The sequence below is a fragment of the Mesitornis unicolor genome, unplaced genomic scaffold (genome assembly GCF_000695765.1).
Source record: "Mesitornis unicolor isolate BGI_N332 unplaced genomic scaffold, ASM69576v1 scaffold8684, whole genome shotgun sequence".
NCBI lineage: Eukaryota > Metazoa > Chordata > Aves > Mesitornithiformes > Mesitornithidae > Mesitornis > Mesitornis unicolor.
In genome coordinates this window covers 5584-21516 of record NW_010179516.1, presented here as the reverse complement: position 1 = coordinate 21516, position 15933 = coordinate 5584, and the positions used below count along the sequence as shown (strand labels likewise).

At 40.0% G+C, this 15933-nt stretch overlaps 1 protein-coding gene across 1 annotated transcript in view; it reads right to left on the bottom strand.

Annotated features, from left to right (window-relative positions):
- LOC104539322 (astacin-like metalloendopeptidase) overlaps window positions 1–1587 on the bottom strand; it is a gene marked incomplete at its 3' end in the record, with an annotated part of 14250 nt that extends 12663 nt beyond the window's left edge. The window contains exons 1-3 of the mRNA XM_010182815.1: window positions 1519–1587; window positions 1334–1358; window positions 275–412 (exon numbers count right to left, since the gene is read on the bottom strand). Of these exons, the coding sequence (XP_010181117.1) occupies window positions 275–412; window positions 1334–1358; window positions 1519–1587 (232 nt within the window). The remainder of the gene's footprint in view (window positions 1–274; window positions 413–1333; window positions 1359–1518) is intronic.
- Between the last annotated feature and the right edge of the window lie 14346 nt (window positions 1588–15933).

The following is a 15933-nucleotide window of genomic DNA, read 5'->3' as shown; positions in this document are numbered from 1 at the left end:
AGGAATGAGCCAGTATTTGTAATGAAAAGGAATTAGCTGGTATTTATGGAACAACTACTGCCCAAGTAACCACGTATTTTAGCGTCTGTAACTCAGATATTTGAAATATTACCCAAACCACTATAGGGCTAACAGATTAGCAAAAGAGACACATCAATAAACTCTCATTTGAGCAAAGATTGCTTTTGGTTCATGCCACAGAAACATAAAATAACAGGGTATAGGGACCAGAAGATCAATGCTAACTTTACAGCATCCATTTGCATACACTCACAGAAATCAGAAGAGATGTTAATTGGAACCTTGACCAGTCCATCTTGTGACTTGGGCCATAAACAACTCTCACAGTTAATTGCACTGCGTCGTCCTCTTCTCAAGAGGATGTCTCCTTCATACACAGCTATTTCACTACCTGGCAGATGAACAAAATAAAGAACATACACAGCACTGAGAAGACAAATAGATGTGCAAGGGGGAGATGAGAGGTATACACTAACCAAGCTTTTGTACCTTTGGAAATTTCTTTCACTGAAGTTAATTTCCCAGTAGAGTGAAAAAGGATTAGTAAATTAAGACTGGGTGAATCTAGCACTCACAATATGCTAAGACTGTTTAGGTCTGCCTTGCTTCCTTGATAGAAAAGATTAATATTAATACAGATGTCATAGCGCAGCTGGAATCAAAGTCGTGACTAACTATATTTTAGCTTAAGAAGCTTTGGGAGCTTTCAGAGTGGAAGGCTAAGTATTATAAGTCATTGTTCTCTTCATTAGAGCTTGTGGAATTAAAGAAAAGTCATAACTGACCTCTGCAAAAATGGGATGAATCACACAAAAGAAGTGACTATTTTTATCATTCATATTGAATGCATGCAAGCTAATAATTTCCAGGTTAACTGTTAATTTGACATAAGACATTGTGACATGCTTCTCCGTTCTGACTCCAAAGTACTTGGAATATATTTCTTACACACAAGAGCTATTGGTTGTTATGCCAAAAAAGTACAGTAGTCTTGAGTACAGCAGACAGAGAAGTGTCTTATATCACACAGGAAAGAAATCAAAGTGAAAAGTATTCTGGTATGCTGAGGCTACATATAGAAAATTCCATGTAGCAATTGCTCAAGAAATTTTCTTAATTTCTTTATCAAGACAGCAGAAATAATAACACTGAATGTGACTTTAAAACACATCTGAAATCTGGGAATTGTTTTCCACTGATGCTAGAGAATATTTTCAAAGAGAAAAATATACCAATTAATGAGAATGAGGTATAGAGAAGCAGCCCCACCAAAATCTACAGTTATTTATATAATAATTACAATCAAACTCACCTAAGTCATTGTTTCTTGTAGCTATCTGGAAAAAAAAAAAGCATATTTTTCAATACACACGTATCTCCATAGCAGATAACTTCTATCATGCAGAATCACAGCAGTAAGGGTTGGTAACTAATTTTAAGACAGAGCAACTCAGCAGCAACAATGTAAATTCTAACCATCTGAGAGCAGGGACACACCTGGACAGGTTTACTTAGTGCAAAGCTACACAGAAATGCTAAATAAGTTGGCAGAAGAAAGTACTTCATCTTCAGGTTTCCGAGATGATCCGCTCTGCTTTGCTCTGCAGCTCAGTTCTCAAAGCTGTGGTTAGTTTACTTGGGGCAAGTTTTATGGGAAAGCTGCTGCTGTTGTTAACAAGTGTAACAAAATTAGATAGCAAGAAGTATTTTCACAAAACAAACAAGCTGCAGGACCTCTCAAGAGAATTTCCAGGCTCTCATTTCTTATTTATCTTCAGAAAACAGAGGAAGTGGAGCAATAGGAAAGAAAATCCAGCAACCTTAAAGTGACTCATCTTTAATTCTAAGAAGAACCCATGAGCCTCGGCAGGTCCACGGCTGACCAAGGGACAGGATATCCGGGGCAGCAGTCTGTTTATAGCAAAACTCAATATCAAGGAACTCTGAGCCATCCACACTTGACTACCTATCCTAGAAACTCCTCAGCTCGCTGCCAGGAGCCACCCCACTCCACAGAGCCCATCTGTCAGCCTGTCTACTCTGTGTGCAGCCCTCAGCCAGGCATTGCTGGCCAGGAGCACTGAAAATCTCTTGGAGCCAGAGATGAATCTGATTGTTGGTTGAAATTGTTTTTCCAATACCATATCTTGCAATATAATCATCACTGGCAGTGCTTGTGTGTCTTTCTGTAGTGTACAAATAAAACCTTCAGCTCCCAAAGTTTTGGCTTCCCACCTTCTGGGAAGCCCTCCTTCCTTTGATGTCCATGAACAGAAACCAGCCTAGAAAGACAGGCTGAATCCTAGAAAACCCACACTGTAAGAGTGAGCCACACATGGGAATATTTATGTGGAAGCCACATGAACAGCACCGTACACAGGCAGATGTTGCTTTCTCCTCCCAGCTTCAGCCCCTGCCCAAACACTTAGGTGCTACAAAAAATCCTAAGGAAATGCTGCATCAGATCTGTAAGAAACAAGCAAGAAAACCTGTGGAATTGCCTGCAAAGGCAAAATTCAGAGGAATCTATGTGGTCCACAGCAGATTGAGATGGCAGTGTGAGCCTTTCCAGGCTTTGCTAGGAAAATTTTAGCTGTATTATGTAAAGCTTTGCTACAAAGACATTCATTTTACCCTACCATTATTCCTAAACTTTCTAAAATATTCCACGTTTCTGTGACTTTCACAATTTGTCTACAGTTATAACTTCCATGTAGATTATACTGCAATACCGAGGTGCAGACATAAAGGAGCCTTTTTGCTTTGGCTGATAAGAGGATGAAGTTCAGAAGTCCTCATTAGTTCGTTACACCGATAACCAGAGGTCCTCCCTCCTCCTAACCATCCTCAGGTTCAAAAGAGTGACAGAGAGCACGTTTCTGCTGTCACACATCCCAAAAGGACAGGGGAGAGAGCAGATGTTGTTAGACAATGAAAGCCAAAGAACAAGACCAGATCTCTGTGCAGAGATCTGGGTCACTCCAGGTGAGCAGTAAGGAGGGACAGGAGGGCCCTTTTGAAGTTCTGCCATGGAAATTTGCGTATCCATTTTGTGGAAGGCTGAAATACCTCACTGACTCCAGCTGCAGACCACAGACCAGTGTAACCCTTGAGTCAGGATATTCATCCTATGGTTTAATTAATTTTCCTGACTGCTAGAAAAAATTAGTTAAATTTCAAGGCTAATGAATAGACCAAAATCCCATATCACCTGATAGCACATTCTCAGAAGTACTCTTGTAGATGCAAATTTCCTTTTGGATGCTACTTGTCTATATTGTCTCCTTTGATATTCTAGCAGAATAATGTTCAGGTCTTAGTCTCGTTATCTATCCAAATAATTTGATTACACAGCTGTAACTTGCATTCTTTCTCCTTTGCACCATTTCTTACACTGTCTTTTGACATTTCTCATTCAGCCACACTGTCCTCAATCTACCAGATCTTTTATCACTGCTGTTAGTAATTTTAATATGATGCTTATCATATTCTTAGTAATGCTTACTTAGTTTCACCTTCATTCCACAGCAGAGAACAAGCACTTCTTTCACCATGTAATCCAAGTCCCTCTTGGCATAACATTAAATGTCAAAGGTAGAAAAACCAAGCACCTTATGGTACTTAAGTCGAGGTTTTTTCCTCGCTCTGTATCGGTAATAGGTATCATCAGAAGCAGCAGAAATAGTAAGTCCAATGATCTTTCCACAATGCAAAGTGCAGAGGGCACTTTCCCTGGCTAAAGCATTAGAGTGTATGAACTTCAAGGAAAACAAAATTCAGGAGAATGAAAGGCCCAAGCGATTGCCTAAGGATCCAGTGGAGCAGCACTCTAACGCTCAGTTTCTCAGCTACTCCCACAAAAGGTTATGCAGACAATCGCTGGTGAACAAGCAGTTGGCTTAACTCAGCTGCACAAAACTCACCTAAAGAAGCTTATTACTTTTCAGGAGGATTCACAGTGATCTCTGCATGTTTGAACAGGCCAGTTGTTCTTACTATGTTAAGAACCCAATTTTTTAAATCAATAATAGCAAGTACTGCACTTACTACATGAAAATTCTTTTTTATCTTGTTTTGTGTGATGCTGCATTTGGGCAGAAATCAGATTCTGCTGAAGAGCATTTTAGAATAACTTTGTAGCCATTAAATGAAACTATTATACTACACTGTAACACACTGAAAAGAGTTAAATAATAAAAAGATGCACAAAACTTCCTTTGTGTTTCAAATGATGTTATTTAACTGTTATCTGTTTACAGATGTTGTCTTCTTCAGAATGGTATTATTAGTGAAAGCATGCAATTCATGCCTCATTATTTACTGACTGGGAGAAGAAAAGTTTTCCTGCTTTTCAGTTAACCAGTTTAGAATAATTAAATCACTGACCTTGATCAAGTGCAAAAAAAATGCTTTGACTTTAGCAGACAAGGTCGAAATCACAAAAATAAAACTTTGCGAATCTGGTGCCTACTCCTTACTTTGTCCCAGTTGCTGGCCAACAAAATCAAACCTTTCAGAGAAAAGGTTACTACTGAGCACAGCATATGCTTGATATGTAAACACTTGAATGCTAGTGTTAATATGATTAGTTAGTTTTAGTGTAGGTTAGAGTATTTTATGCCATAGCATATTATTGATGTATTTCCCCATTTCAGAAATGTTTTTATTTAAGTGAAATATTTATTCTTTAAAAGAAAAAATCTCCAGTGTAAATACCGAGATGCATTGAAATTACTTTGAAAACAAGGAGTGTTTGGACTCTCTTCCTCCTAAACCACTCCTGCAGCAGTGTGATCTCTGCTATTTTACCACCAATTATCTTTTACATTTCCAGTGTCAGAATGATACCATACTGTTAGAAAGGAGAGGTGCAAGTCCAAAGTCTCTGCACTGGAGATAACTACAGGTTATCAGTGAGCCTTAACCTGAGATGCTGGCTAGAGACAAGAATCAGCTGAAGCTTTTACAGCTAACTTGGTTTTATCTGGTTTCCAGTAGCTGTCGGCTGAAGAGAACTTTTACTATAGTTTTTGAACTTGATGCATGGGGAAAGTTGGGTTCCTGGAATAAGCTACAAAGGTTGCTTTCAGTATTTGAGTATCTAAGCAGCCAAAGGCTGAGCCAGATGTGACTGGCTGGCTCCAACCAGTTTCCCTGGTTCTGATCAAATCTGATCTGAAACCAATGTCCAACTGCAAACATCACCCTAATGCCTTCTTTTATTCACAAGCTGTCCAGGCACACAACAGAAGTCTTGATCTGACACTGCTCTCTAGTGGTTTGCCATTTGTGCAAGTGGGACATGTTTCCAGAAGTGGTCAGGAACTCCCCATCACCACTCACAGCCTGTTCACTCTTTTGGTCCCTGTCTTCACAGTACAGACCAGTGACTGCTTCCTGCTAAAAACGGTTGCAAGTGGGAAGAGTCTGTCCTGTAATTCATGCTGAGAAGTGATGCATCAGTTTTAGTCCAAGCTATCACAAAACTGTGTTTTAGCATCTGCAGCTTGTGACTGCACTACTCACCTTCTCCAGATACTTATGCATGATACATCCAGATGCCACAATAGATCTCTGAGGTGCTCTGATAGTCTATTAGAAAAATGAGACATTTGCCTACACCATTTCCCCTAAAGGATTTTTAAATCTCAATATTTATTTTATTGATGAAGCCTCCTAAAATCTTTTAGGAAAGTTTACACTGCAGAACCCAAGTACTCTTCTGGCTCTTCCCTAGCTCCACTTTGACTTCACAACTAGGTCACTGCCCTATTCCCTGATATACCTTAAAAGAGAACCAAGGCAAACAGGCCAGAGGAGAGCAGCAAGTAAAGGGCTACTCCATAAGGAGGCTCCCTAGGAGCTGTGACTACAGCACAATCTCACAGTACCTTAGCACAGCAAAGGAGGGCAGATAGCACAGCCTGGTGACAAGATGTTAAATCACATCCAGAAGCTGAAGGCTGAAACAGGACTAAAGATGACAATACAATACAGATCCAAGATCCAGCAAGGGGGGGCAAGACCAAACTGGAGACACATGTCCCTAAAACACAGCCCAAGCAGAAAGCAAAGCCTAAGGCCAGAGCTTAAATGGAGTCCCTGGACCAACGGACTGAGGCTGTGGGTGAAGGCTCCAGGTGAGCCCAGTCAGGAGCCATTAAGGTCTGTTGGCACCCTCTATCCCTAAAAGCTACAACACGTTACATCAGCCTTCCTTACTCCCTACATCCCAGCATGGGCTGTCCAGTAAACACAACTGCAGCTTAGATAATTTTATCCACTGGATCACGTACTGGATCACCACTGTCTTCTTCAGGGACCTCTAGGAGATTGTATTTCAGGCTTTGTGAAAGCCATGTTGACTCAGCCCCAACATGCAATATTTATTCCTGAGTCTACTGCTTGGATTTTTATTATGCATTTCCTTCAACCCTAGGCATGGAAGAAATAAAATCATTCATTCTGGATCCTTTTTAAAGTTTGATTGCACTTTTCCATAGCTCTTGCACTGCGGTGATTTAAGTGGTACTTCTTGAGCTCACTCAGTAGCTGAGCAGTTTCATATGTGAGCATCATCTGTTCCTAGCAAGTTGTTACTGTTCATTGCACAGCACATTTGTGCTAAACCCCTTTCTTCTGAGCAATGATATTTTCTCTGAGCCATTTTTCCTAAACCTGAGATTTCCTCAGATCAAAGCCTGTAAGGGATGATCTGGTCAGGAACATCCCTGTCCTGCTCTATAGCATGTGTCAACCTAAGGAATGCACAGCTTTTCTGCAGCAACTTTATCTTCCCCTTTTGTATCTTGCTTATCTACTGATTCCATCAACTTTGATAGATTTCCAAATTAAAAAATATATTATTAGCTTTTTACCTGTGTTATATACTTTGTCAGAATTTACACTGCTCATTATTTTCACCATTCAGATATGACTTCCTCTCTTTATTTCTACTGCTCTCCATGTCTAAGCATGACTGTTGTATTTTTGCAATGTTTAGTAGACCTTTTATTTCTCTCAGATAATGATATTTTCCTGACAAGTTTTTATCCTCTTAGTTGTTCCTTTTATCTAACTTCTTTGCTTTTAGGGTGTTACACTTTTTAAAGTGTCACGTTGCAACCACAGATTTTTCAAGTCCTGTGCAACCAGAACTTTGACTTTATAGAAACATGGAAACATATATGCATTTGTATACACATATGCACTTATACAGCAACTGTCAGGGAAAGAAACCTTAAACCTTGCTAAGAAACAAAACTGGTTCTATACATGAGAGACTACTTGCAGATGGAATTTCTTAATTGATAAGCTGGGCAACAAAAACCCACTTATTTCATAAATATGTCAGGATGAAGTTTCAGAGTAGAACAGGTTCAATTTCTCCGTGTTTGTAGGGACAGTGCATGTCTTAGAAATATGCACTGCTAGGCTAAAAATGATGTGAAATATGTACAAGCAAGTAATAATGCTCAGTGCTTTCTTAGCATGTCTCATTTGAAGTATTTTGAAAATATATTGAAATACTGCACTGAAAAATGGGATGTTTAGCCGCATTTCATGAATAAAGAAATTCAGATGCTGACACATGAAAAAGCTTATCCAGGATCTCTCAGTAGCAGAATGAGAGCTAGAAGTAAGGAGTCTCTTGTCAACCCTCCCTAGGGGGGTTTCTATACTTCCCTGACAAGTAATATTTGGCAAAGGAACAGAGCCTTCAGTCTTCAAGTGTTCTCCTGCAAGTGCTTACAAAGCAGTTGGGTGCTATTATCTCTGTTCTAGACAAGCAATTAAGGTCAGGTTTTCAAAGCTGATTGCTAAAGAGGAGCACCTTCAGCTACATTTAGGATTTAAAAGAGGTGTGCTAGTTCTCAGAAGTGCTTGATACCTGCAGTGTTCACAGAGGCCAGAGATCCAGCTTTAGAAAAGTTGTACTGAAGGAGTTGTCTAGCTTTGAATAAGGGAACCTTTGTTAGAGTCAGTGTTTCTGTGGTTAATCTCTCCATACTTACTGATGAAGTTTTTCACCTTGAATCCCAAATTCTGCAGGTGCTAGGTGCTGTGTGTGGCACTGGATAGTACACAGTTAACAGCAGGGACTGGGTCTTTCACATAGGATTTTCCTATAGGATGGGAGAGGCTTGTGCCAGCATTGTAAGTGACTAAATAACTGTCATTTTAGTACTGAAAATTCTCAGTAGGAGAATATGGTATGTCCAGTGATGTCTGTCAGCACAGAACAAGCTCTGTGGATGCTTGGTGGTATAAGCGTGCATGAGTAGAAGACTACAAGGACCATTCAGCGCCACTTAGTGCAGCTTCTGGTCCAGATATTACTATGAAAGGTTAGCTTTTTTAACTTAAAATTTCCTCCCTTTCTTCCATCAGACATGTGCTCTTGTTAGAATAATACTCTGAAAGTAGATTTTGTGAATCATACAGGTACTAACGATGGTTTATTGAGGGTTCATGGGAGAAGCTGGAATCCAAGGAAACATTGCTAATGACCCAAAATATCCTTTGACATAGAAATCTGTTATGTAGATGGATTGTAACAGGAAGCTCAGCCTGGGGCTAGGTGCATAACATATCATTACTACTAAAATAATTGTATTTTGGTCACCAATGCTGACTTTTAGAGCACTGGTTTACCTGAGGTGATACAGCTCCACAGTCCTATAGTTCTAAGGTGTTTTTCCTTAAGTGAGAAAAATGTGGAGGCTACAGAACTGTGAAGAACAGTGTTGAAAAGAGCAGTCTAGGTTGTCTTAAGCAAAATGTTTGGATTTTCAATTAGGAAAAAATCAGCTTGTGAGGCCTTTTTTGTGGTCTCTTAAGTATTCCTGTCCTTCACCTCCCACAGAAAAAAATAGGCTGCCTAAATGGAGCTGAAGTGCCCAGAACAGAAAGGAAAAGGCATAAATGGCCAAAGAGCAACGTGATCTATGCTCTACAAGAGGGATGTGTATTTTCAGGTGTGCTGGAGGAATGGAGCAACATGGAGACAAAAGACAGTTTACTCACCCCCCTGGGAAGATGATAATGTTCTTTGCAAAAGCAAAGAAGAGAAATTTAGAAGCCAGTGTAACTGCATTACCCTTTCTCAGTTTTGAGATATGTATGTTTTCTACAGCTTAAGACCTGGCATCACATACTAGGAGAGCTTTCATGAAAATAAATATTTGAGGCCCTAATTTTATATCTCACCTGAAATGTGAAGACTCTACCCAAAAAGTACTTCAAACACCAAGCTGTGAGTATGTTTGTTATACCTCACAGGAGAAAAAGCAATATATTTAGTAATCAGCAGAGTTTCTTCTATTTGTCTTGACTATCTGAAAAATGCCTTTATGCAGGTATTTTCCAGGTTTATGTTTGTTCTTAAAACCTGATGGGCTTACAGCATATACAGGAGAAATGCATGTTATAGCCTTAATCCTGGAGAATCTCAGGAGTTAGATATATAGCAGTTTGACTGAGTTTGATTTATTGCTGGGTGATATTAAAGTCAGGCATTTTAGAACCCAATATTCTACAGGAGAAAAATAAAAGTATTTCAGTTGGTCACTGTCATTCACCTGGAAACTGAAAAGGAGCTGAAGCAGCTATAAAGGAGTACGTGGCTGTCTCCATCAGCTGAAGAACTGGATACCTTGTGAACAGTAAAATTAAAGCAGGAGAAGGAGGAAGATAAAAGGAAGGTGATAGAATAGGAATCTGTTGCATCTGAACCTGTGCTTTGGGAAGGCTGTCTGCCAGCTGCGGGACTGCCACCACATCTTTTGCAGTTCTGCTATGCAAAGTTAGTGTTTTCCCTGGATGCAGTGGAGACCTTACACCTCACTTCTTCTGCTTTTTAAATAGTTCATATATTTTTCAACAGTTACTAGAATCCATATAACTTGCCTGTGCTTTTATCTCCAGGGCAATGCTAATATCCTATCTCCACAGTAGCTCTACAGCAGGTAAGCCCAGGTCAACATTTTGGCTTTTAGAGCTACAATTACCAAGGCTCAGCCCATTAGTGGAGAATAATATGAAGCGTATGAAGGATGTGAAAGTTTCCTTTCTTGGCAGTAATGGTCCTACCACATTTCACTGGGATTAGAAAAAAGACTAATCATACATGCTAATCCCCATATGCATGCATAAAAGCATAAGTGCATGCATAAATGCAGAAGCACCAAGTTTTGCATATGGGCACTGTCTCTTGCAAGCCTGTAAGCATACAAACATTAACAAACATTTGCTCTGCAAGGGATTTTTAAGAGTGTATAAGATATGTAACAGGAATTTAAACAGTCTGTGCAAAATAATTCTGTGTGATTTTGTGGTGAGGATAAGTTAATCTCCTTTGCTCACTCCCTGTAATCCACTGCTTTGAATTGAGTCTGAGATGGAACTGGATTCCTCTTAGAATGGTGGTTATGTATTGTGTCATCAGCTCTGAAGGATTATTGCCACCCACTTTGTACACAACTTCAATTAAATATTCATAAATATAAGAAGGCACAACCTTTGACTGCCGTACTGCCAGGCATTTCTTTATATGCGTGCCCCCATCATTCCTGTTCACACAGCATTCCCAGTGCGAGGTTTAATTCATGATGAACTATTCCCACTTTCATGCAGCTTTTGCTCCAAAGTCATTATCTGGGAGCCTCTGTTCTTACTAAAGCGAGACCAGCACCCAGAGAATGAACAAAGGTCCTCTAGAGATCATTGATCAACCAAAGACTGGAGCTGGCTCTAAACCTAATCTGTGAAAAGGGAGTCAGTCGCCTATGGCAGCTAGCAGTGCCTGTGTTGACTGTAAACCACAAAAGCTGCATGTGGATTGCATATTACACGAAATAAGGGAACACATATCCCTGTTCCTTGTTTAGTACAAGGCATTCTGGGATTGCAAATACTTGAAGTGTCCAACACCCTCTGGATCCAGACACCATTTCAGGTGCTGTCATCTGCCCTAGTCTGACACAATAGGCAGCTTGAACACAGATCTGCTTCTGTGGAAGCTCTCTGGGGGTTTTTTTGTGAAATTTTTTGCCTAGTAACTGGACTTTCCCATCAATATTAATGTGGATTGTCAGCTGCTCTCAGTGGGATCTTGTTTTGATCAGAAGCTGTTAAATGTAGATAGTATCTAAAGCTACACAAAGTGTGCCTGTGTGAGAAGTGAAGCACCTCTGCCAGTGACTGTATCAACACGGTGACACTGACATTTCTCTTTTCACAGGCAGGTCAACACTGTCACTATTCCAGAGGGTCTGTTGGAACATTAATATGGGTCTTATTCAGAGCAGTGGATGCTCTGTGGGTCAGTGGTCAGGTTAGAAAGATGACATGGGAGAGGCAGTAAGAGGACACTACATCAGGAGAGGGCTAAACTGCAGTGGACAAGCAGATCTGGACTTAGTTTACAGCCCCAAGTATACCTGTAGAGCTTAGAAGAGTTCACACAGTCCCAGCAGAGAAACAAGCCACTGCTGTTAATCTCTCCTCTCTAATAGTACTACTTTTTACACAACTAATTCACTGACCAAAGAGTAATGGGATTAGTGCACTGGAACCTATCTGTCATTAGGAGAATTATTTCTGCAGTCTTTTCCTGTTGTGCAATCTAAGAAATAGATACAAATCAAGATGTCATACTGTGGGATGGCCCCACCATGCCTAATGCCTTTTTCCTAATGACTTGAGAGGAGAACCCACCAAGAGCACTGCTAACACCAAATGAATCTCTTCTTTTGGCAGCAGGTAGCTCTGCAACACACTTTGCATGAAGCCATGTGAGTGTGCGTAATCAAGACGTCAAGTCAGTTTTCCACATACTCACCACTGCAAGGAGATAAACTGCGAGAAGGTCTTTAGGAGGTCTCCAAAGGTTCCTGATAGACATGTGCAGGGTGGTATGAATTCTCTACCTACATTTAACCTACCACTGGCTGGACCGAAGGGCCTTGTTCCTTTACTATGTCCACTATCTCCGTTTTAACAACTGGAAAAGAGAGAATTTTTATCTCCACTTTTCCTCTTCTCCTCTGTCTCATGGGACAGAATACTTACCTTTACCCATCTGCAACTATGGGATATAATACAAAGGGATATACATATGTGCATGTGTGTGCAGTTGCAGCAAGATGGGAGAAAGAGTGCTTCACAGGAAGAATATAGGGAAGGGAAAACTACACCTACTCCAAAAGCACTTCAGAAACTCAGCAGAAGCTTAACCAGGCCAATATTTAATTAAGTCTTAACTCTGTGAGGTAAAATTTATGCTGGAATAAAAGTCTATCTCAGTTCAGAGCCACTAATACTTTTTCTGGACCACAGATCCTGAGCTTGGAGGCTGCTAGTTGATTTCCCTGTTGTTATCAATGTTGAGAAGAAACTTCACTGTAGGGAAGGGAGACCACAAAATGGATGATAAATTCATTAGAGGATTTTGGCCAGGAGCACTGGTTAAAGGAAACACCCTAACTTTTGCAAGCATTATCATATCAATGTCTCCTTCCTGTAAAAGAATTTACTGCCTGCGTAGGTGAAAATAAATACTTAAAACAAAAAGGTCAAAAAAACCCTGAAAAGAGAGGCACCCCTCACACGAATTCTGCTGTTCATGATAGGGATGAAATATTATCTAGAGCCTTGTTCTGGCATCCTGAGAACAAATCACTGGTGATCCCAAATGTCAGCAGAACCTACTAGCACAGCTTTGCTGTCTGTACACTTCAGAGTCTTTGGCATGAGTTCAAAGTAAAAATGAATCGGAAAATTTCTGAAGTCTGGGAAGCCCATATGTGAACCCAGTTACACATCTTGGCACTTTGTCAGAGACAGTTTTCTATTGCAAGACTTTGAAGCCTACATAAAAAGATAAATTGCCTTCATGTTCTATAACTAAAGGCATAAGAAATACAGCAGCTTTGTTTAAGTGAAATCAAAAGTTCAAACCCACTTATTTTCACTTTTTTCCCTCATTAAAATTATCAAAACCTGCTTTCATTGCCAAACACATGGCTTTTTATGAAATTAAGCTTCCAGTTGCTTTTAGGGCTGGTGAATCCCTCTAGATTTTTCAGTTAATCTCATCCGAGTTTTAATTTTGGAACATATAAGCATAGTTGCTTTCACAATTCATCTGTTATAAAGTGCTTTCAAATCTTGTCCGTTTATTTTTCTCAGTGATGCAAAGCTAATCACATATTATATGAACAAACTGGCTACATTTACTGAAGTTTGAAGTTAAACTAGAATAGTATCTTCTTCATTCTCAAAGAAGGCAAATTCTAATAAAAAAGAGCAAAAATATGAACTTTGGACAAAACTGAACCAAAAAACTAGCCCTATGGAAATTAGTGGGAATTTTGTATTACTTCGGTGAATGAAAGGATTTCATTCCCTGAATGCTCCTATAACTATTATCAAAGAAGCAGGAGGTGCCACTATTATAGTTATACTTCTATAATGGCTATTTACTTCATCATTTATGCCATCCTTCCGGGTGGCAGCATTTTCTACAAAGTGTGTAGTGTGTTTGCAAGGATGTGCATGATTTAAGATGCATGGCAGGTGAAAAATCTCTAAGCATTCATGGTTGCCAACAATATGATCTTTCTTATACAACCCATTTTGTAAAACTTTCTCTAGAAGATGGCATCACCTGCTGGTGGAAGGGCCTTGGACAGATAATCCAAGCATCACGAAATACTGTCTGCCATAGTGTAATAGAAAATCATTCTTTTTGGTGCTCTGAGAACAAGCAGATCATGGCCACAGTTCAGTGTCTCTTCCTATCATCTTTAATATATTTATTGTCTTGTCACAGAACAGTTTGTGAAAAGCTCTGCCTAATTTAACAACTCTCCTTCAAAGAACTATAAAGAAACACAAACAAAGAAGTGAAAATAATGACACAATAAGCTAAGCTGATATTTGGAGTTCAGGACTTTACATAATTGAGTGAAAAGCATTTGCATTCAGAGAAGTGGGCAGACTGATTACAGTGCGGCTCTAAAAGGTATTGGATAAGTGATGCATCCGTGTGCAGAAGAATCCTTAATAAAGAGATTTGAAATTGGTTTTATATAAGAACTTTCCCAATAAGAATAAGAAAAAGACTAAAGCCAAAGTACCATTTGTAATCTGAAGCAGCTATGTGTACTCAGTTACTCTTTTCACATATTTACTTGATAGCTAGATGATTTCAGCTTAGTAAGAGGGCTGATAAATTTTTCTTTCTATTACTGACAGTTTTCAGTATTGTAGAAATTGTATCTTTACAGTCTTGCTTAGGGCTCCCCTCTAAGAATAATACTTTTATATTTAACATGCCCAAGCCAGTTAGTAATGTAACAACATTGAGTGATGGGGGAAATGGGAATTGAAAACAAAAGTCAATCACAGGTAGTTTTTCAGCCTCTTTTTAACATTTATGGTAAGAAAGGAGAATGTAGTATTACAGCCATCAATAGTAAAAATTAGTTGCAAGAGCAAAGCTGTCAATGGCTTTGTTATTTCTCTCTCCTATCAACACAAATGATCACAGTGACCTGAAGCTGAGATGCAGAGCAGAAGAATTAGGTCTATCAGGTTGTGAAGGCTTGTCAGCGGCATAGTCTACAACACTGTTCTGCAAACACCTTGTAAACTTTCTGGGTACTTCACAGCAGAGCTGTCGCGCTCTCTGTCCATGCATACATTAGGTGTGACTATAAGTTCAAAAAACTTGGAGGAACAACGAGCCTTAGACCAACAATGACAGATCTCTTGAGCTGTGCAACATCCATGAAGAAGATAGCTTTAAGAGTGAAAATAATTTGGTTTTAACAGTTATTATATGTAAGGTGGAAGGAAGTTTACTATTTTAGGGAACATCTCTCAGTGTCTGGTCTTTAGATTTTGTCTTTCAGCTCAGATGGTGAAAACAGCTGGTTAACTCTGTGCTCTCCTTGCTACCTTTTAATTCTCTTCTCAGTAAGGCTTAAGAAATGCAGATAAAGCAGGGACATCGTTTGGGCTGTATAGTCTCCATCCTCCCAACCATTACCAAATGATCCAGCATCAGTATTTTTGTGGTTTAGCCTGGCAAGCAGCTGAACACCACACAGGCACTTGCTCACTTCCACCCTCCCCGGTGGGGTGAGGGAGAGAATCAGGAGAGTGAAAGTGAACAAACGAATCTGGTTGAGATAATTTAATAATTAAAATAAACCACACTGAAATGATGATGATGATGATGATGAAGAAAAATAATTGTAGTAAGAATAGGAATGACGATAACAAAGCAAAGTTATACTCAGCTCACAAACAGCAGTTGCTGGCTGTGCACCATGGAAATGCACTAGAGTAGAGGTAAGTCTCAGGAACCCAATGAGCCAGACAAGACCACTGACATCTGAAAAAGAAGGGAGAGAGAAGGGTTGTTCCCAGCAAACTCCCCAATTTATAGTAAGTGTGACGTTTATGGGATAGATTCACATTCAACTTGGATCACACGTGGAGCATCTCACAGAATCACAGAATCACAGAACGCTAGGGATTGGAAGGGACCTCAAAAGCTCATCCAGTCCAATCCCCCTGCCGGAGCAGGAACACCCAGATGAGGTCACACAGGAAGGCGTCCAGGCGGGTTTTGAATGTCTGCAGAGAAGGAGACTCCACAACCTCTCTGGGCAGCCTGGTCCAGTGCTCTGTCACCCTCACTGAGAAGAAGTTTCTTCTCAAATTTAAGTGGAACCTCCTGTGTTCCAGTTTGTGTCCGTTACCCCTTGTCCTATCATTGTTTGTCACCGGAAGAGCCTGGCTCCATCCTCGTGACACTCCCCCTTTAAATATTTATAAACATGAATGAGGTCTCCCCTCAGTCTCCTCTTCTGCAAACTAAAGAGACCCAGCTCCCTCAGC